Genomic DNA, 22,963 nt, shown 5'->3' with positions numbered 1-22,963 from the left:
TTCTGAGATGAACAGAGATACAGACAGGAAGAGACAGCGGAGTAGACTGAGATGGACAGAGATACAGACAGAGATAGTAGATTTGTCTGAGATGGACAGAGAAACATACAGGAAGAGACAGTGGAGTAGACTGAGATGGACAGAGAAACAGACAGGAAGAGACAGTGGAGTAGACTGAGATGGACAGAGATAGACAGGAAGAGACAGTGGAGTAGACTGAGATGGACAGAGATACAGACAGGAAGAGACAGCGGAGTAGACTGAGATAGACAGAGAAACAGACAGGAAGAGACAGTGGAGTAGACTGAGATGGACAGAGATATAGACAGGAAGAGACAGTGGATGAGTCCTAAATGGACAGGAAGACTGACAGAGGAAAATCCTGATACAGGGACAGACAAACAGACAGAGAGAGAGAGAAGAGAGTGAAACTTTAAGACTGACAGAGCAACAGACAGCGAATGAGTCAGATGGAAGACTGAACAGAAGTCAGTCAGACAGACAGACAGACAGAAGAGAGTGAAATTAAGACAGCCAGATAAACAGTGAGTGACAGACAGTGAGTGAGTCAAACAGGCATGAGCACACAGTATGACAGTCTGTACATTGTCTCCAACTTGTGAAAATTCCTCATTTTTAACAGCCTTATAGCATTTGTTGGGCACGCCAATTGCGTCGTGGCAACGTAAATGTTTGTCATGCGAGCGAAAATACAGACAGACGACAAAAGGTGAAAGCACCACAAAGATAAAGAGGGGGAGCGAAGGAGGGAGGGAGAGAGAGAAAAGGAGAGACTGGCAGGGTGAGCAGGGAACCAGACAGGAAACCAAACAAACACAGTAGCGGACTCCTCGAACACACGCTCGCTCTCTCTCTCTCTCTCACACTTGCGCGCAGGCGAGTGGGAGGAATCTCCGCCTCCATCTCCGTGGTGACATGAGGTACCGCAGAAGAGCTGGAACTCGCTCGCTCGCTCAATCACTCTTTCACTCACTCACACACTCACTCTCACACACACTCACTCACTCACTCACACACACACACACTCACTCACTCACACACAGACTCACTCTCTCACTCACTCACTCACACACTCACTCACACACACACACACACACTCACACACACACTCACTCACACACACTCACTCACACACACTCACTCACACACACTCACTCACTCACTCACCAACACACCAGAGACGTCAGCTGTCACTCACAAAACCTTTTTTTATTATTATTGCCGTAAATGCAAACATCTGGCTCTACAGAACAGGAGGACGCAAATAACGGTAACAGAGGATTGGCGCTGAGGATTGGGTTAGGTAACGTCTAGAGCAGGGCGGCCCAACCCTGTTCCTGGAGATCAACCACCCTGGAGGATTTTACTCAAACCCTAAACAAAGCACACCTCATTCAACAGCTAGAGCAGGGCTGCCCAACCTTGTTCCTGGAGACCAACCATCCTGTAGGTTCTCACTCCAACCCTAACAATGCACAGCTGCATTCTACAGCTAGAGATCTCACTGAGCTGTTAGTCAGTAGAATTAGGGGTGCTGAATTGTGGTTTAAGGGGCAGGACGGCAGATCTCCAGGAGCTCCAGGATCTGGATCTGCCCAGGACTGCACAGCCCTGAGCTAGAGGATATCTGGGATGATCAACTGAATTAAAAACATTTTTACTGCTTTCTCGGGAGTACAGAACTGAGAACAGCACTTTAGAACTTTAGACAAGTCCAATGGACACACCGCTAACAGGTCGTGGCATCTTGCAGTGGAATGGTTGCGGGTTCGAATCCACAGTGTGAGGGAGGTACTTCATCTTGCTTCTGCAGATATCTGGCAGAGTAAGTGATCTATGGTTGTCAATCAGAAGAATCTCTGCAGAAGGGTGTGGCTTGAAAAACAACAATAAATAATTGAATGGAATTTGGGTTCATGTATGTGACTGTGTGTGTATACGCATGTTCAACTGCTTGAGTGTGCATGTGTTGACAAACAAGTGCATGTTTGTGGGTGTGTGTGTGGGGTGAGTGTGTGCATGTGTGCGTACGCACGTGTGTTTCAGTGGTGGGGGTATGTGTGTGTGTGTGTGTGTGTGTGTGTGTGCGTGTGCTTGCATGTGTGCGTGCGCGCATGGGCGCGTGTGTGTGTGTGTGTCTGTGTGTGTTTCTGGGGTGGGGTGCGTGTGTGTGTGTGTGTGTGTGTGTTTCTGGGGTGGGGTGTGTGTGTGTGTGTGTGTTTCTGGGGTGGGGTGCGTGTGTGTGTGTGTATCACTGGGCCCTCCTGGACATGAGCATTTCTCGGATGTTGTCCTCGGCGTCCTTCACGCTGCGCTCCAGATACGTCTTCTTTTGCTGCAGAGGAGACAGAAGCACAAACACACACCGTTACACACACAGTTACACACCCCAGAGTCTCTCAGCCCCGTGCGTCACTCACACTCAGCTCCGCCCACCGCCACAGACAAGTGCCAATAAAGAGCCTCTCAGTCTCTGTACACTCATCAGCCCCCATCCCCACAGTCACACAGCAATAAACACACTGCGTCTACCTGTGTGTGAGAGAGAGCGACAGAACGGGCTCACGTCTGAAACCGTGAGTCACATCCTGAGACAGTGAAGATTACCCAACATGCCCTGCAAGCCCAAACTCCTGCCCCACTTCTGTCAACGAGGCTGGGCCACAGCAGGGTGACGTCACAGTCAAGAGAACGAGATTCTACATGAGCTCTTTCTTATACACACAAACACACGCACATGTATGCATGCACACACACACGACCAACATTCAAATTCCAACCACCGTGTGCCCCGATAAGAAAATCGCCAGCCCTTGGGTGCCATAGCAACAGGGTCACAGTGGAACTTTCCCCCCGGCTGGAACAGAGGCGGGGCCTGCAGGATTCCCTCTGAGAGTTCCAAGCCCCTCCGAGCCCCCCCGAGCCCCACCCCCCTGCAGACATGAGCCTGCGTAAGGACACTGCTCTGAGTATCGAATCCCACGGCATGCTGGGACAGGGCCTTCAGGTGACACACACCTGTGACACCTGGTGAGCGTAGAGGTTCAGAAGCGCTGCGTTACCTGAGCCTCCGGTCGCACGTCTGCTGGAAAAGCCCCTTTTGTGAGAGAGGAGCGCTTATGCTCATGTAAACCTCATGAGAACTTCTATGACTCACAATGAATCTTTTACGCGCTCAAGAGTACAACAGCCGAGCCTCCAAGGTCACAATGTCTGCTACAGAGCCATCGCAACAGCGCTGTGACGCTACCACATGAACAAGCAGTGCTTCACATAACTACACATTGGAATGGCAGGTATGCCATCCCGCCAAGTTACGCCTTGGCGGGGGCATGCCCCATACCTATACAGCACCGAGAGTTTGGCACTTTTCAGGGTTCCCCACAGAAATAACCACAACAGCCACAGACACTCAGCCCTTAAAAACATTAAATTCTGACTCCATTTCAATAGACAGATTTCATATACAACTTCACATGTCCACACAATAAAGCCCCAAACTAAGGGGATTTTGCGTTTTCTCCTTCTTATTCTTCTTCTTCTCATTCTTATTTTTCCTGCCGCCTATCCCACTAACAACATGTCTCCCCATTGGACATTTTACCGACACCAGCCAAATCTTCACCTACACGACCCAATCAAAAACTCACATACACATGCAAAATACCCATACCTTTTTACTCTGAAACATTTCCAGTTTAAACAGCTAGTCTGCCTGTGGCCTCGTGGGCAAGGTTACAGCCTTGGGAACATGAGGTCCTACGTTCAAGCCCAGCTAGAAACACATCTCTTTAACCTGCTTTTACCCTCACTAATAATTGTCTACTACTTCTCAATTATTGCTTTTGCATCATATCTACCCGCCGTTCACCAAACGTATACACTGCATTATGACGTACCGTCTGCACATTCAGTTATTAACCGGCTACAATATTGCAAAGCCATCTGGATTCAAAGGGAGCTCTTCTGTGCTTACTGGCCTGTGTTCTTCTTTAAAACTACGGACAGGTTTGCTAATGATATTTCACGCATTGCATAGCTATGTCATGGTGCTGCACTAACAATGTCACAGACTGGTAAACCTCCGGTTGAAGGATTGAATCCCGCCTCGCCCTCAGGCAGATAATTTCCTCTTTTACACTAACGTTTTCTTACGCTTATATTTGCTTTACCAAAACTCACTCACGGCCACCCATATGCATTTCATGACAGCAAATGTATTCCTTCTATTAAAAAGTTACACCAGTTCACCACTGTGCCATTTCTACTAACTATATTTCTTCACTTGGCTACCGTACAAAACCTTCTTATCAGCAAACGCCTCGTTTCTACATTCATGTTACCTCGCCCTGTTCTCTATCTAGCCACATACAAACAATTACTACGTATGTACGTTCTGCAACTCCACTCACTCATAATTATAACTACTACTACTGAACATGAGAAAAGCACATTAGTGCAATAGATTTCACACGTTACTTAACCCTCCACTTTAACAACTACTGCTTTATACCGACTGTTATATATACCGTTCCATAAGGAAACTAAGCTCGCTCATGGTCACTTCATTTACTTCGCACTATAGTCTGTGATCATGTCAACCTTCACCTACATGCCCATTCTGCTAAAAACATATTGTTTCAACTACGCAATTTCATCATTTCTCCCAATTTCTCTCACACTGTTGTTATTTTCTCATATGCAAAGCCTGCTGGGACATATGCGTCTACTCCTATTCTCCACTATCAAGTTCTTCGGTTCTAGCTAAGCAAAACAGCGAAGAGGATTCCTACCTGCAGATAAGCCTATCAAAATGCCTTATAAACCTCACAAACACTAAAAGTGCATCTACACGAAATAACAGACAACGGAGCAGGACAGAAGGGTACACAAGTTGCTCTAATTCTACGGGCTTGCTCATTCTTTTGTCAATCAAGGCTCGTTGGATGGCCGTCAAATCCGTGAGTACATACACTGGCCATATTTCACCTGCGTTTCTGATGCGTTTACACTTATACGCCACCGCACGCTTTGTCACAGCCACTGTTTTACATATATAGCAAACCGAAACTGCTAAATGGTACACGCTCATCAGACTGTACAAATTCACACAAGGATAGCCATAATCCACAACCGTTTCTTACAGGGTCACTTCGCATTTCTCACTCTCATAATAAAACGCTTTGTAAAAAGAAATGATATCTCATAAAAAAACACGTTTTCAACGTACAAAAATGTCAAGTTACTCACACATACAAGACATACACCATCTATAACTCATTCATTCAGACTGCCGAAATCCAGGCCTGCCATTAAAAGTATTGATATCAAAATGACGCCAAGTTACGGTACTACAAACAATATAGGCTATCTTGCCTCACCAAAATTAAATAAGATGTATTCCAAAGAAATGCTACCCAATATTTCCTCAATTCTTTCAAGTCACTTGGCCCTGTGTTTTGTAATCTTACCATTTTACAATGTCATGCAAACTTTGTGTCAGATCAAAGTGTCAAATATTTCGAATTGCCTCATGGAACACATTGAAATTCATGTAGAAAACTGCTGGTCAGTAACTACAGGAAGCATATTTCTCCAGAAAACATACGTTTACACTTGCTTCTGAACTGAATTTCAGTAAATGTACAAGTGATTGTATATTTGCTACGTACAATAAATACTGCATGTAAAATACATATTGTACAAACATACATAGAGAACTTCTTTATCCCCATGGGGACATTTCCCTAGCAGCATGTTACATTCACATTTACGAAGACATTTATACCAAGAAACATACAATCATTCACGCAACAGAAAGGCTGGGCAGCGAAATCCATACATACCAATACAAATTGGACATATAGACGCCTATTCAATCAATCTTGACTTTGAGAAAGCCATCCACACATATGTTTGGCCTGTCCATGTACTGCATGCTTATACACACAGGGCCAAGTGACTTGAAAGAATTGAGGAAATATTGGGTAGCACTGCTTCGGAATACATCTTATTTCATTTCGGTGAGGCAAGATAGCCTATATTGTTTGTAGTACCGTAACTTGACGTCATTTTGATATCAATACTTTTAATGGCAGGCCTGGATTTTGGCAGTCTGAATGAATGAGTTATAGACGGGGTATGTCTTGTATGTGTGAGTAACTTGGCATTTTTGTACGTTGTACGTTTTTTATGATTACTGTTATTTACTTAAACTACACACTACAGCTACATTTAAACTACACACTACTGCTACACTTAAACTACACACTAATGTTATACTTAAACTACACATTACAGCTACAGTGAAGTAATCCTTGTGTGACCCTCAATATGAAAGCATACCAACGATCAGATGACAAAATCAGATGAGATAATCTTCAGCTGATATATAGTAACTGCGTTTTGGTTCCTATATTTTCCTCAGAAGAAAATGTTCAAAAAAGAGTTACTGTAAACCATTTAAGTGTCAGAGCCAGGTGTAATATTCAGTAATTACAGACTACACCTGTCATGAGATAGTAGGAAAATGATGCTGAGGCATAAATATCCAGGGTCTGTAGACACACTTTACCTTTAAAGTCGCAATAAAATTATGAAATAAAGTTAAAAAAGATCAATCTTTTTACTAGTCTATGTCAGCAGCATTACCACAGCCGACTGTGGCATCTCCAAAACCTACATTTATGAACCATTAACACGCAATAACACAGGTGGATTTCATCATGATCAAATCATCTCCTGTATAGCATAGTAGCATAGTAGTGTACTGTATACAATTACACTGACTTGCAGGATAATTTGCAGTAAAAGTGCAATGACATTGAAAATGAGTTACAGCACAGTACAGATCACTCTGGTCAACAGAGGGCCAATTTATCCTTTCTTGAATGTCTTTACGCCAAGGTACAATATGCTGGAGACAATGGAAGCAACTGAATTTGTGGCGTAATTAAGGACTTTCAGTATATTTTTATCTTCTTTCCTAGTGAATCACCAGGGAGGTACAGTCATGGATATAATCAGAGATGTACTGTAATTACGCTTTTGGAACTTCCTCATTTTTTTAAACCCAAGAGTGCAGTGACTAAAGTTATCTATTTGAGGGAATTGGCAACTGCCTCCATCAGAATCTTCATCTTTTTTTTCCACAACTGAGGTTCTTAAAAAGAGCTATAGGAATTGGGGGTGGGTTTAAAAGATAAACTGTTTTGGTGGATTTACAGAGCGCGGCCGTGGATTAAGGTTTTGTCCTGTCTTCCCATTGGTTAGATGAGTACTCACAAAGGGGATGGGTGTGACCGGAGAGGTACAAGTGGATGTCAGGCACAGGGTGGTCATTACCCCTCTCTATACCCCAAGATTCTGCTGGTCTCTACGGTCTATGCCACCTAGTCTGAATGAGCATCACCCTACAGACCCAACACCTCCACCCAGCCTGGATTAAACCCACGGTAACTGACCCAACACCACCACCCAGCCTGGATTAAACCCACGGTAACTGACCCAACACCACCACCCAGCCTGGATTCATAAACCCAACACCACCCAGTGATACCACGGAACGCCAACACCACCACCCAGCCTGGATTAAACCCACTGTAAGCCTGGACCCAACACACCACCACCCAGCCTGGATTAAACCCACAGTAACTGACCAAACACCTCCACCCAGCCTGGATTAAACCTACGGTAACTGACCCAACACCACCACCCAGCCTGGATTAAACCCACGGTAACTGACCCAACACCACCACACAGCCTGGATTAAACCCACGGTAACTGACCCAACCACCACACCAGCCTGGATTAAACCCACGGTAACTGACCCAACACCACCACCCAGCCTGGATTAAACCCACGGTAACTGACCCAAAACCACCACCCAGCCTGGATTAAACCCACGGTAACTGACCCAACACCACCACCCAGCCTGGATTAAACCCACGGTAACTGACCCAACACCACCACCCAGCCTGGATTAAACCCACGGTAACTGACCCAACACCACCACCCAGCCTGGATTAAACCCACGGTAACTGACCCAACACCACCACCCAGCCTGGATTAAACCCACGGTAACTGACCAAACACCTCCACCCAGCCTGGATTAAACCTACGGTAACTGACCCAACACCACCACCCAGCCTGGATTAAACCCACGGTAACTGACCCAACACCACCACCCAGCCTGGATTAAACCCACGGTAACTGACCCAACACCACCACCCAGCCTGGATTAAACCCACGGTAACTGACCCAACACCACCACCCAGCCTGGATTAAATCTAACTGTAACTGAAACTCAATTAAAGTGAGCCCTAACTGTCTGTGACTGACACTCAATAAGAGCATGGCCTATCTGTGACTGAGACTCAATTAGTGTGTGGCCTAACTGTGACTGAGACTCAATAAGAATGTTGCCTAACTGACTGAGACTCAGTTAAATTGTGGCCTAACTCTGACAGAGACTCACAGTCAGAGCAGCTGCTCCAGTTTCTAAAAGTGTAGCCTTATTTCAAGTGAAGCTTCAAAGACAGCTTTTCATCATTCCATATATTCTGTGAAAGAACAGCTGACTCTCGATGAACAAAATCTTTACTTTCTAAAAAAAAATCATTTTTCCTCCAGAGATAAAAGGTTATTTATGTTCAAAAATCCATGTCAAGTGTACTGGGTCAATCTTAAGCATTTCCTTATTACCTCAGCTAAATGATGCTGAGCAGTTGAGCGTTTAGGAGAGGCCCATGCAGCTCCAGCACCAGTGTTTGTGGAGCAGTGAAATGCTGGAAACCGCGCTTCCCAAACCCATTCCTCCCCGTTCCGTGTGTGGGGAACGCTCGGAAGGACTGCAAGTTTTCTGCTCCTGGAATTCTCTGAGGAATGCCAGGCCAAGACCCCCCCAAGCATGGCCTGTTCCAACACGCCCTAACCCTCCAACCACAAACAAACACATGCCACCCGCCCCCCTTCCGACATCATCACTGTGTGCCACCTCCACAAGGATTACATCATCACACACTGACCATGAACGCCTGGGGAGAACACACTTTACAGAAAAACAACCCATTAAATGCAGTCATTTAAACTTATACATTCACACACATACATACACATATACACAAACACACACACTCTCTCTCTCTCATACTCACTCACTCACTCACACACACATGCACACTCACTCTATCTCTCATACTCATACACACATACATGCACACCCACTCTCACTCATACTCACTCATTCACACACACATAGATACACACACTCTCTCTCTCACTCACTCACACACACACACACATACACATACACATGAGCGTGCACACACACACCCCTGCACACACACATGTGCGCACACATACACACATTTGAAAACAAGGCTCTCTCATCACCTGTTGCTGGAATAAGCCCTTTACTCAGGGTCTATTCAGCGAGGTTTACTCAGTGTCATTGTGTTCACAGGGCTCATGTACGCACTCTCTAAGGTTTCCCATCTCCATTGTCTGGCCTAAACTTTGTGTTTGCAAACTGGATATACTTGAACTTCTCAATCCAAAACAAACACGCCATTGCAAGGTCACAATCGGACAACTGATTAGAGAAGGAAAACACTTTCTATTTCAAATGACATCAGATAAGTGGCTCTCCCACAGTGGGAATTATGTGTGTACGTGTGTGTGAGTGTGTGTGTGTGTGTGTGTGTGTGTGCGTGGGAGTGCGCATGTGCGTGTGTTTGTGTATATGCGTGTGTGTCTCTGTGTTTACATATGTGTGTGTGCCTGTGTGCACGCGTGTATGAGTGTGTGTGTGCGCGTGTGTGCACGTGCATGAGTGTGTGTGTGTGTGTGCATGTGTGTCTCTGTGTTGGTGTGTTTACGTATGTGTGTGTGCGTGTGTGTGTGTGCGTGTGTGCACATGCATGAGTGTGTGTGTGCGTGCATGTGTGTCTGTGTCTCAGTGTTGGTGTGTTTGTGTATGCGTGTGTGTGTGTGCGTGTGTGCACATGCATGAGTGTGTGTGTGCATGTGTGTCTCAGTGTTGGTGTGTTTGTTTGTGTGTGTGTGTGTGTGTGTGTGTGCATGTGTGTCTCAGTGTTGGTGTGTGTGTGTGTGTGTGGGGGTATATGCGTTATGCTCAGTACCTGAGGATACACTATGTATCAGTCTCAGGAGGCAGGAGGACTGTTTCTGTAATAGCAGCCACAGCGCTGAGGATACACTATGTATCAGTCTCAGGACGCAGGAGGACTGTTTCTGTAATAGCAGCCACAGCGCTGATGATAAAAAAGAAACACTGATGATGTCTGTGTCTCCTGCCCAACATTCCAAACCCGTCATGTCAACACAAACACAGGCCTTTCACCCAAAGGTCATCTCTAGATCCCGCTATTGTCTGAGCTGCACTCACAAATATTTCGCAAAGGGCAGCACCTCCCCTCTCTCCTCCCTGAATGGGCCTTAATCGCTCTCTATCTGTCAGAGAGCCTGGAATACCAGTCACCTTTCTCTCTCCATCCATCAGCAGAACCAGCATTTATACAGTCCCCTCCACTGACGCAGGTCTGTCCCAGGATAAACGGGAGGTCTGGTCACTCTACTCTACACACACACACACACGCACATGTAGCGCACGCATGCATGCACACACAGGCAAAAAAAAAAAAAACACTCACGCCCACACACACACAATGAGAGTGGAGTGTTGAGGGTGGAAAGTTCAGTGTTGAGTGTGCAGTGTTGAGCGTGGAGTGTTTTGGGCTGAGTCTTGAGTGTGGAGTGTTTAGGGCTGAGTGTTCAGTGTTTAGGGCTGAGTGTTGAGTGCTCAGTGTCTAGAGTTGAGTGTGGAGTGTTCAGGGTTGAGTGTAGAGTTTTTAGGGCTGCATGTTGAGTATGGAGTGTGTACCGTTGAGTGCTCAGTGTCTAGAATTGAGTGTGGAGTGTTCAAGGTTGAGTGTAGAGTTTTTAGGGCTGAGTGTTGAGTGTAGAGTGTGTAGCGTTGAGTGCTCAGTGTCTAGAATTGAGTGTGGAGCGTTCAGGGTTGAGTGTAGAGCTTTTAGGGCTGAGTGTGGAGCGTGTAGTGTTGAGTGTGGAGCATTCAGGGTTGAGTGTAGAGGTTTTAGGGCTGAGTGTTGAGTGTGGAGTGTGTAGTGTTGAGTGTGGAGCGTTCAGGGTTGAGTGGAGAGCTTTTAGGGCTGAGTGTTGAAGTGGAGTGTTAGCGTTGAGTGTGGAGCTTCAGGTTGAGTGTAGAGTTTTAGGGCTGAGTGTGGGTGGTAGTGTTGAGTGTGGAGGTTTCAGGGTTGAGTGGAGAGCTTAGGCGAGTGTGGACGTGTAGTGTTGAGTGTGGAGCATTCAGGGTTGAGTGTAGAGGTTTTAGGGCTGAGTGTTGAGTGTGGAGTGTGTAGTGTTGAGTGTGGAGCGTTCAGGGTTGAGTGTAGAGTTTTTAGGGCTGAGTGTGGAGTGTGTAGTGTTGAGTGAGGAGCGTTCAGGGTTGAGTGTAGAGTTTTTAGGGCTGAGTGTGGAGTGTGTAGTGTTGAGTGTGGAGCGTTCAGGGTTGAGTGGAGAGCTTTTAGGGCTGAGTGTGGAGCGTGTAGTGTTGAGTGAGGAGAGAGCACAGAATGTGCAGCACGCTGCACACAGAGGCAGCAGCGCTGACTGAAACACAAAGAGACGGAGGCATTTCTGCGGGTGAGCGCCTCAGACTGGGACAGAAAAAGCCCTCATTGTTGCGCGGTGAATAGACGCTCTCACATACGCGGCTCTGCCTCACCCGCCAAGCCCGCTGCCGTCGGGGGGGAGGGGGGGGGGGGGGGCGAGGGCCGATGACGAGGCAGATAAAGCGCGCGCTCCGGGCCCCGCCTGAATGGGCCCCGTTGTTCCGGGGCGGTAAAATGCCACCGCGCACCATTCCCGAGCGGGCAACCAGGGAAACTGCTGATGCAGGCTTTCTGCGCTGTCGCTGCGGAAACCGCCGGGTTCCGCGCCTCTCTGAAACGCCCGTGACTGCGGCACCCGGCAGGGGTGTCCACTGGCCAGCGGCATTCTGGGTAACGTTAAAGTAAAAAGAGAAGCCTTTTCATGGGGGGCATGGGGGGGCAGTTTTACAAACACACAACATCCTGCTGGTGAGGGCTATTGTGAGTCTGTGTGTGCGCATGCGTGAGTCTGTGTGTATGTTTCTGTGTGCATTTGTGCATGTCTGTGCGCAATGTTAGGGTGGGGATATGATTATTTTATAGTGCCATTGATACAATTCCAGCCAACTTTTTCACTTGTAACAGGGTGTTTGTGTATGTGTGTCTGTGTGTACATGTAGGGGTGAGGATATAATAATTTTATATAGCCTGTTTCAGCAGTAGCAGTGTGTATGTGTGTGTGTGTTTGTGTATTTGAGTGTGTGTGTGTTTGTGTGTGTGTGTATTTGTTGGGGAGGGGATATGATGATGTTGTAGCAGTGTGTGTGTGTGTGTACTCGTCGGGGTGGGGATATGATGATGTTGTAGCATTGTGTGTGTGTGTGTGTGTGTGTGTACACTTGTCGGGGTGGGGATATGATGATGTTATAGCATGTGTGTGTGTGTGTGTGTGTGTGTGTGTGTGTATTTGTCGGGGTGGGGATATGATGATGTAGCAGTGTGTGTGTGTGTGTACTTGTCGGGGTGGGGATATGATGATGTTGTAGCATTGTGTGTGTGTGTGTGTGTGTACTCGTTGGGGAGGGGATATGATGATGTTATAGCAGTGTGTGTGTGTGTGTGTGTGTGTGTGTCTGTTGGGGAGGGGATTGATGATGTTATAGCATGTGTGTGTGTGTGTGTGTGTGTGTGTGTACTCGTTGGGGAGGGGATATGATGATGTTATAGCAGTGTGTGTGTGTGTGTGTGTGTGTGTACTCGTTGGGGTGGGGATATGATGATGTTGTAGCAGTGTGTGTGTGTGTGTGTGTGTGTGTGTACTCGTTGGGGAGGGGATATGACGATGTTATAGCAGTGTGTGTGTGTGTGTGTGTGTAAGTGTGTACTTGTCGGGGTGGGGATATGATGATGTTATAAGTGTGTGTGTGTGTGTAGTGTGTGTGTGTGTGTGTGTGTGTGTGTGTACTCGTTGGGGAGGGGATATGACGATGTTATAGCAGTGTGTGATTAATGTCCGCAGAGTCCTTGCACATGCCAGTGTGGTCACCTTGTGCAACCTGGACGGCATTCCCTCATTCCATCTTAATTCCTCTTGTCAACAGAGCCGGGGTCGCGCTGAAAGGAGAACCCTGCGGCTGTCTCCCGATTCGGAAGCGACCGTCGAAGTGCGAATTCTCACCTTTATGTCCTGTTCACATTTACCGAACCGCAGGTCAAACACGCAGTAAACACGAGCGACCGCAACTGAAACGCAGCCTTCAACTTTCACCTCTTCCTTACAAATGCCTCTTTTAATCTCGCGCTTCATTGCTAATGTTTTCTGGTGATGGGCACAGAGGTACAGATTACAGTGTCCATATAACAGAAAGGCCTGTGAGTGGTCTGGTGCAGGGATCAACATTAACCCTCTAAGTTGTGAGGTCACAAATATGTGACTAGAATGCTCTCAACTGAACATTCTAATGCTGATGCAACAAGCACTACTGGTAATTAAAAACCGACGGGATTCTAGAATACTGACTCAGAATTAAAAAATGTTTTTTTTAATTCCACAAAACTTCAAAGGGTTAAACATGGCCCGGGGCTGCTAAATGTCACACTGTGGCCAATAAAACTACAGCACCGGCGGCGTGGCAACCAAATTTCCTCTGGGGGGAAAAGAAAAAAAAATTCCCATGAAAATATACCATTCCGTAAGTAGATATTAAATAAACAAATACGACTACTAACTAACTCTTCCGCATCTAGTGTTCCTGAATGCAAATCTCTCACCTCACGCTGCGTTCGGGTGCCGTGACCGTAAAAAAGTTTTGGAAATGGATGAATGTTTCAGTCGCGGAACTTCTGTGACGGGGGACCATTCACCAGAGGGCTGGCGTGCGCATTCGTGACTCACAACACAGGGACGGTTTTGTTTGGCCAGCAGAAGTGAATGCGCTGTGCGCGGCACGCGGTTAAAGAGGAGCCCTGTGCCCAGACCTCGCAACGCAAGCGGGGAGAAAAACCACCTTTTTCCGCAAACGCTTCCAAACGCACGCAAACCAGGCGTGCCAAGTCGCGGGAAAATAACCGCCTTTTCCCGCCGTGGCATTCCCCTTCCACCCATCCCAGCCGCCCCCAACCACGGCCTACGGGATCCGCTCCACCCCCCCCACCTCCCCGTGACATCACAAAACTGCAGTAACCACTGCAGTGGGCAGGTGGAGCTCAGGATGACATCACTGAAACCATGCTACCTCACAGCTCTTTGAAACGCTGGACCGACCAAACAAACCAAAAAAAAAAGGGGAAGAGGTTTTTCCTCTCTCTCTCTTGCGCTGGCTCGGCGATGCTAAACCAGAGGTTTTAATCTGAAAGGATTCATCTGCAGGTATATTTAGCGCCCCGCCGCAGCCCAGAGTCACGCTAACGAGGCTAAGCCAGGGCTATATTTAACGTGAGCCGCAGCGGTCATCACCAGCCCCGCGACGCTCGCTCTCCTGCCAGCGCAAGTCGCGGCCGGAACACCTGAACACCTGAAAACCCGGCCTTCCGCAGCCTGACGGGAAGGCACTCGCGGGAAAACACGCCCCCCCCCCCCCTTCCCCCCCACCTCCAGCGTTTACAACCCACATCCGTGACCCTGGATAACACTGAATCTCTCAACAGACAAGGGAGAGAAACGCCGACCTTCCCTCCGCACACCCAGAAACACAGAGTGTCCCAAACCATCAGATCTGCTTAATGAGCGAATGCGTTCAGTCATCTGGTCGCCCACAGCCTCAGATACGGTCAAACACGGAAATGGAAGTCTGTGAAACTGCGCACACACAGCCGCAGCGCTGTTCAGTTTAACCAGCATGAATGTCTGTGAATGGGGGGGTAAAACTGGTTCCTCCACATGTGCCCCCCCCCCCGCCCTACCCTCCTCGCCCACCAGCAGGCCCTGACCCAGGGTTCGGGCGGCGGCGCACTAGCACGTTAGCGCGCACGCGTGCGTCGCTGCCGATGCCTCTGGGGGAAAGGGTACGGGACGCGAGGGGGCTCAGTGCGACCCATTGTCCCGTCAGCAGAGGCGCTGAGCGTCCGGCCGGGGAGAGAGCAACAGAGAGCGCCATTGTGCGCTAGCATGAAACGCAGCCGGCTCCGACACCGAGGTCAGGCGCTGAGGTCACGGCCCGTCATGCAGACAGACAGACAGACAGGCAGACAGGACAGACAGACAGGGAGACAGACACGGGAAACTACAGCTATCCCCTGACAGTCTCCTGACACATCCGGACAACAGCCAAACTCCCCCATACCCGGTCCGGACTGGGGAGGGTGGGCTGGGGCAGGGGCAAGCCCTGGACGGGACTCAAACCCCCCAACCTTGAGCGATGGGAGGAGGTGGAGCCCCCGCCCACCCGCATACAGAGCTGCGGCTGCACGGGGGGGGAGTGACCACACACCTCCCTGTGGGGGGCGAGGGGGGGGAGGGGGGGGGGTGCACAGCCACGCTGGCGGAAGACCCTATCGCGTGTCACGCGGGACCCGACAGCGAAGTGCCTTGTAGGGACATTTGTCTCTGAGCTCGAGGGGGTCCGACACCCTAGATGCAGGCTAATCCCCTTTCTGTCCCTCCGTCTTACTGCCTCACTGCCCCCCCAACTCACCCCGGGAGGGGTATTAATAACACACATCACCCCCGTCCGTGCAGTTAGCAAACAATGACCCGCTCCTGCTGGAGAGGCCGGGCGGAAGCTGCGGACAGCTGCTGAAGAGCCATTGTCAGCACCCGGGTCCCCGCAAGGAAGGTGTGCGGTCAGGAGCGGGCAGCCAGCACGGTAGCCGCTGACCCCGCGCGCGCGCTAAAACACGGCGATTAGCGCTATAATCGCCCGACTCGTCACCCACACGCTGCACCGCGAAGGGGAGGGGCTGAGGCCAGAGGCCAGGGGGGAGGTTTGTCGATGACATCATGTTACCCCGTAAATGAACACTCCCCCTAACACAGCCATGCGGGCACGCGGGGCCTCCACAGAGATGAGGTCATGCTCAGATCCAGGAGTTGGGGGGGGGGGGGGGGGGGTGGTGTTGGGGGGGCACACAGCTAAATGCAGTGCGGGGGGGAATTTGAGATATGAATCCACACTGTACATAGCCACAAAAAATGGCCCTAAAATAGCAAGGAGGCTGTGATGGGCCTGCTTCAACTGCAGGTCAACACATCAATACCAGGAGATGCAGGAATACCCTGCACCTGGCCTCACCTGATTCAGGGATACCCTGCACCTGGCCTCACCTGATTCAGGTATACCCTGCACCTGGCCTCACCTGATTCAGGGATACCCCACACCTGGCCTCACCTGATTCAGGGATACCCTACACCTAGTCTCACCTGATTCAGGGATACCCTGCACCTGGCCTCACCTGATTCAGGAATACCCTGCACCTGGCCTCACCTGATTCAGGGATACCCCACACCTGGCCTCACCTGATTCAGGAATACCCTGCACCTGGCCTCACCTGATTCAGGGATACCCTGCACCTGGCCTCACCTGATCCAGGGATAGCCTATCCCTGGCCTCACCTGATTCAGGGATACCCTGTACCTGGCCACACCTGATCCAGGGATAGCCTATCCCTGGCCTCACCTGATTCAGGGATACCCTACACCTAGTCTCACCTGATTCAGGGATGCCCTACCACTGGCCTCACCTGATTCAGGGATACCCTACAATTGGTCTCACCTGATTCAGGAATACCCTGTACCTGGCCACACCTGATCCAGGGATAGCCTATCCCTGGCCTCACCTGATTCAGGGATGCCCTACATTTGGTCTCACCTGATTCAGGGATACCCTACACCGGGCCTCACCTAATTCAGAGATGTTCTACACCTGGTTTTACCTGATTCAGGAATACCCTAAACCTAGTCGCACCTGATTCAGGGATGCCCTACATCTGGTCTCACCTGATTCAGGAATACCCTACACCTGGTCTCACCTGATTCAGGAATACCCTACACCTGGTCTCACCTAATTCAGGAATACCTTACACCTGGCCTCACCTGATTCAGGGATGCGTGATTTAGGGATATCCTGTACTGGTGGCCCACCCCATTCTCCTAAGGGGGTAGAGGATGTCCTAGTGACAGATATACATGTAAAACTTTTCCATTTGAGAGGAAAAAATTCAGGGATAGAAAATGGTTAAAGAAATGCAAACTGAAAATGGATTGGGTGCTACAGACCTGCTGTTTTCTTACGGTGGGTGTGGAGTTGGAGTGGGGGGGGGACCGGGGAGGGGGAGTGGAGAAAGAACAAAGAGAAGGAAGAAAAAACAGAAAGAAAGAAAGAAAGAAAGCGGAGGAAATTAAATGCCAGCTGCTGAACAGGCTTGCTTGTGTGTGTGTGTGTGTGTGTGTGTGCGCGTGCGTGTACGTGTGCGTATGTGTGTGTGTGTGTGTGTGTGTCAGAGCCGGCCTTTAAAGATCCCACTCTTCCATCTCGCGGAACCCGGCCCAGCATTCCGGAGCGGTGAGGGCATCTCTTAATGTCATGATGTCACCGGCCCGCCATTACCGCCAAACGCAGTGCCAGAGTGCCCGCCCGCCCACCCCACCCCCACCCCAGAAAGGCCAGGGTGGGCACGCGCTGGGCAGGGCTGATCAATAGGAAATGAAGAAATAACTGATGACGGAAAACATTAGCCAGACTGACGGTAAGTGAACTCCTACAGGTGGCACAGTTACGCAAGAGGACCGCGAGCTCACATCCTGTGGGCACGGTGGCCACTCGTACTCGCTGGAGCAGATAACACACCAGACACTCTTATCTGCTGAGTATCACCAGGTAACTCTGTGTCTGCAGGTAACTCCACTGTACCCGAGTGTGTGTCTGCAGGTAACTCCACTGCACCTGAGTGTGTGTCTGCAGGTAACTCCACTGCACCTGAGTGTGTGTCTACAGGTATAACCACTGCACCTGAGTGTGTGTCTACAGGTGTAACTCCCCTGCACCTGAGTGTGTCTACAGGTATAACCACTGCACCTGAGTGTGTGTCTACAGGTGTAACCACTGCACCTGAGTGTGTGTCTGCAGGTAACTCCACTGCACCTGAGTGTGTGTCTGCAGGTATACCACTGCACCTGAGTGTGTGTCTGCAGGTATTACCACTGCACCTGAGTGTGTGTCTGCAGGTAACTCCACTGCACCTGAGTGTGTGTGTGCAGGTAACTCCACTGCACCTGAGTGTGTGTCTGCAGGTAACTCCACTGCACCTGAGTGTGTGTGTGCAGGTAACTCCCCTGCACCTGAGTGTGTCTGCAGGTAACTCCACTGCACCTGAGTGTGTGTGCAGGTAACTCCCTGCACCTGAGTGTGTGTGCAGGTAACCCCACTGCACCTGAGTGTGTGTGCAGGTAACTCCACTGCACCTGAGTGTGTGTCTGCAGGTAACTCCACTGCACCTGAGTGTGTGTCTGCAGGTAACTCCACTGCACCTGAGTGTGTGTCTGCAGGTAACTCCACTGTACCTGAGTGTGTGTCTACAGGTATAACCACTGCACCTGAGTGTGTGTCTGCAGGTAACTCCACTGCACCTGAGTGTGTGTCTGCAGGTAACTCCACTGCACCTGAGTGTGTGTCTGCAGGTAACTCCACTGCACCTGAGTGTGTGTCTGCAGGTAACTCCACTGCACCTGAGTGTGTGTGCAGGTAACTCCACTGCACCTGAGTGTGTGTGTGCAGGTAACTGCACTGCACCTGAGTGTGTGTCTGCAGGTAACCCCACTGCACCTGAGTGTGTGTTGCAGGTAACTCCCTGCACCTGAGTGTGTGTCTGCAGGTAACTCCACTGCACCTGAGTTGGTGTGACTGCAGGTAACCCCACTGCACCTGAGTGTGTGTCTGCAGGTAACTCCACTGCACCTGAGTGTGTGTGCAGGTAACTCCACTGCACCTGAGTGTGTGTGTGCAGGTAACCCCACTAAACCTGAGTGTGTATCCAGACAGTCCCCCCATCTCCATTTCCTCACACCATTAAGAGCAAAGACCAGGGACCGTGGCGGTCGCAGTGGCTCAAGCCTGTAAGCATGACTGGGCATTCTGAATGAGAGAAAAAGGAAGAAATGGGTACAAAAAAAGCTGACAGTGCAGCGTAGGGGTGAGGAAACTGGGTTTGTCCCAGTTCACGCAACGTGAAGAGCCACTTCCCATCACACCTCCCGTTTCCTGTTCCGAGGAAAATGTATCTGTGTAAAATGTAAATCTGACTGCCCTAACATGAACAGGGACATCCACTATGAGGTTCTGGAGTCCGAGGGTTGAGTTTTTCTTTTACACACACACACACACACACACACACACACACACACACACACACACACACACACACACTCACACACACACACACACACACACACACACAGATGAAAGGGGCACACCTGGCATTCGTGGTTTTGAGATTACTCATCCTTCGCTGCATGTGTAACTCCACGGGGGAGAAAAACCGCCATTGAGAACGGCGGGCTGCTTGAACTACAAAGCGGGCCGGGGGCTGTGCGTGACTCAGAGGCCCTTTGAAGCCCGGCTCTGTCGGGCAGGGAGTATCCCGGCCAGGCCGGGTTTGGGTTACACACCCCACAGGCCTGGCTCCGCTGGGGCCTCTCTCTGTGAAAACAGAGCCGTTGGGGAGTCCCTGTGACTCACCGCACCCCTGACACCCACCCCCCACCCGCCTCAGGGCAGTCCAAGCTCGCCACCCTCCCCCTCCCCTGCCCCCATTTTCTTCCTCTCATTCCTACTGGACTAAAGGGGAGCCACACCACCCTGTGATGCGTTTCTCCTCGCCTGTGACTGACACCTGTCTCCGGCACTAAAACTTAGGCTCCACAACAAAGTTCACATCACAGCGTACCACCACTGTGCAGGCCGAGAGCATGTGGGGTGGGTGCTTGGGCGGGCTCCTTTTCCCCGCTCGGGGACAATCTGGCTGGCATCGCGACAGAAACTTGTGCCAAGTTGGTTCTAACAGGGAAACCGCAAGGGTTGCTGGGCGGCTCGTCCTGGTACAACGCTGGCCCTCGATTTGGTGAAAACCAGTATATCGCCACCGGATATCCAACCCTTGAACGTGCCAGTTCCAACACGGTCAAAAGCAACGTCTCTGGTCAGTCGGGCTTCCCGAATGTTCTAGTGCCAAACTCGCTGTGAACCAGGGGGTCAGCGAAACAAGCAACCTCACACCCCCTCCGGTGTCACTCACCCACGCATCGCACCCAGCGTGGGACATGAACACCAGCCACCAGCCCAAATGCTGCAAAATTTGACCTGTGGCCGGCTGGACAGTTCATCTACTCTACCAGCCCCTTTGGCAGGCAACCACCCAGCACCCGGAGGTCCTGTTCGACTCTAAATATTTTGATTTTGGGATGCACCAGCCACCATGGGTTTAATACTCATGGTACACTGGAGAGACCTTCAGTAGGGAAAGGCGTGGTGCCAACGATGGGACCGTCCCAGAAGGAAAGCAGCTCAGAGCCGCAGTGTGGTGAAGGTACGGGACGTGTGGCAGAAACGGCAGGGCCAAATTAAACACTGTGCCCAGCTTTCCCGCTCGTGGCCTGTCAACAACCCCCCCCCACCCCCCGCCCCCAACGGCCCAGACAGGAAGTTGATCTGCGTCTCGCTCACAAACACAGGAACGCAGAAAATGAGGTCCATTCTTTGAACCCAGACCCAAAAAATGAAAATCCCACGGACCCCGTGGTTCCGCAGGGAATTCTCGCCGCGCGGCGTTTCTGTTTTTCCCGCTCGCTGAGGGGAGAGCGGAGACTCGCAGCGCATTGTCCTTAAACGAGAAAAAAAGAGCCCACACTGAGAGCTGGACTGGGCATCTCAAAGGCGCCCCCTGCCCCCCCCCCGGGCCTCCTCCCACACAGCAGCCCGTGTGACAGCGCTCCGTGTCAGACGCCGTGTCGAGGGGCACAGGCCCGGGCTGGAGCTCAGACTCTGAGGCGCTGAGATCACACACGACTGCTTGGACTCAAAGATCAAACAAAAAAAAGCGTTTTCATGGCAGCAGGGCTCCCCAGCACTCCTCAGTAAGACACACACAGTCTTGCACGCCCTCTCACATCCTCCATCTCACATGCCCTGTCTGCATGTCTGGGTGGAGTAGAAACATGATGTCAGGGATCTCAGGGCTTCCATGGAAACGGGCGATTTTGGAGAAGCCGAATTCCATTACAGTCTCTGCTGCGTTCTGTGCCACCCTCGCCCCGCTGGCATGGCGCTCTCGTCCCGTTGGCACAAAACCCTCGCCCCGCTGGCACCCCGCCCTCGCCCCGCAGCCTGGCCCGTTACAGCTCCCAATGTTCATGAACCCATCAGATGACCACACCCCAAAACCCAATCACACCCAAAACCCGATCACACCCAATACCCAATCACACCCCAAAACCCAATCAATCACACCCAAAACCCAATCACACCCCAAAACCCGATCACACCCAAAACCCGATCACACCCAAACCCAATCACACCAAACCATCACACCCAAACCCAATCACACCCAAAACCCAATCACACCCAAAACCCAATCACACCCCCAAAACCCAATCACACCCAAAACCCAATCACACCCAAAACCCAATCACACCCAAAACCCAATCACACCCAAAACCCAATCACACCCCAAAACCCGATCACACCCAAAACCCGATCACACCCCAAAACCCAATCACACCCAAAACCCAATCACACCCAAAACCCAATCACACCCAAAACCCGATCACACCCAAAACCCAATCACACCCAAAACCCAATCACACCCAAAACCCAATCACACCCAAAACCCAATCACACCAAACCCATCACACCCAAACCCGATCACACCCAAAACCCAATCACACCCAAACCATCACACCAACCAATCACACCCAAAACCCGATCACACCCAAAACCCAATCACACCCAAAACCCAATCACACCCAAAACCCGATCATACCCCAAAACCCAATCACACCCCAAAACCCAATCACACCCCAAAACCCAATCACACCCCAAAACCCAATCACACCCAAAACCTGATCACACCCAAAACCCAATCACACCCAAAACCCAATCACACCCAAAACCCAATCACACCCAAAACCCAATCACACCCAAAACCCGATCACACCCAAAACCCGATCACACCCAAAACCGCATGCTGACACTCGGCCCTAGAACACACACGTGCACCGTGCGAAACGAGGGCCAGCCCCCGTTCAGAATCAGCTTCAGTTCAATACGCTGATGAAGGCCAGTCCCGGATCAGAGTCAACTTTCAGTTCATCGCGCTGATGGGGATGCCCCACCTGAACAGAGTCAATCAACGCGCATCTCTGGGACTGCAGCACACGGGCAGAATCCAGCCCTGACGAGCCCTGCCTGTCCCGAGGGACGGACACGAGGAGGAGCGCCAGACGAGAAGCACCGAGGCACAGACGCTGAAAGAAGCGCATGCTCTGTGTGCGCGTAGAACGCGCCTGCACGCGTACGGGTGCGAGCGAGGCCCAGCACACGTGCGCGTGCCGTCGACCTTCCGAGCCATACCCGCGGCGGCCAGCCGTCGTGAGGGGGGGGGGGGGTTGGCGTGTGGAGCAGACGCGGTGAGGCGGGAGGGGGGGGGGATGTGGAGCAGACGCGGCGTGTGAGGGGGGGCGGCGTGTGGCGGGTGGAGGCGGGCGTGTGGAGCAGACTCAGTGTGAGGCGGGAGGGCAGGAGGGCGGGGGGGTCGTGTGGAGCAGACACAGTGTGAGGGAGGGGGGGCGTATGGAGCAGACTCAGTGTGAGGCGGGAGGG

At 50.7% G+C, this 22,963-nt stretch overlaps 1 protein-coding gene across 3 annotated transcripts in view; it reads right to left on the bottom strand.

The window, feature by feature from the left end:
• Positions 1–1,209: 1,209 nt before the first annotated feature.
• Positions 1,210–22,963, bottom strand: part of pfdn1 (prefoldin subunit 1) — a 36,210-nt gene continuing 14,456 nt past the window's right edge. Inside the window, exons 4-5 of one of the 3 annotated variants that reach the window (XM_064351936.1) lie at positions 2,272–2,356; positions 1,210–2,205 (exon numbers count right to left, since the gene is read on the bottom strand). In XM_064351936.1, coding sequence (XP_064208006.1) covers positions 2,273–2,356 — 84 coding nt within the window. In that variant the 3' untranslated portion in view covers positions 1,210–2,205; position 2,272. Of the gene's footprint in view, positions 2,357–22,963 lie in introns of all 3 variants that reach the window. The other 2 variants (XM_064351937.1, XM_064351935.1) reach the window with 2 other exon arrangements.

This window comes from Anguilla rostrata, chromosome 9 (assembly GCF_018555375.3).
Source record: "Anguilla rostrata isolate EN2019 chromosome 9, ASM1855537v3, whole genome shotgun sequence".
NCBI lineage: Eukaryota > Metazoa > Chordata > Actinopteri > Anguilliformes > Anguillidae > Anguilla > Anguilla rostrata.
The sequence above is the reverse complement of the archived record's forward strand: the minus strand, read 5'-3'. Positions and strand labels throughout refer to the sequence as shown.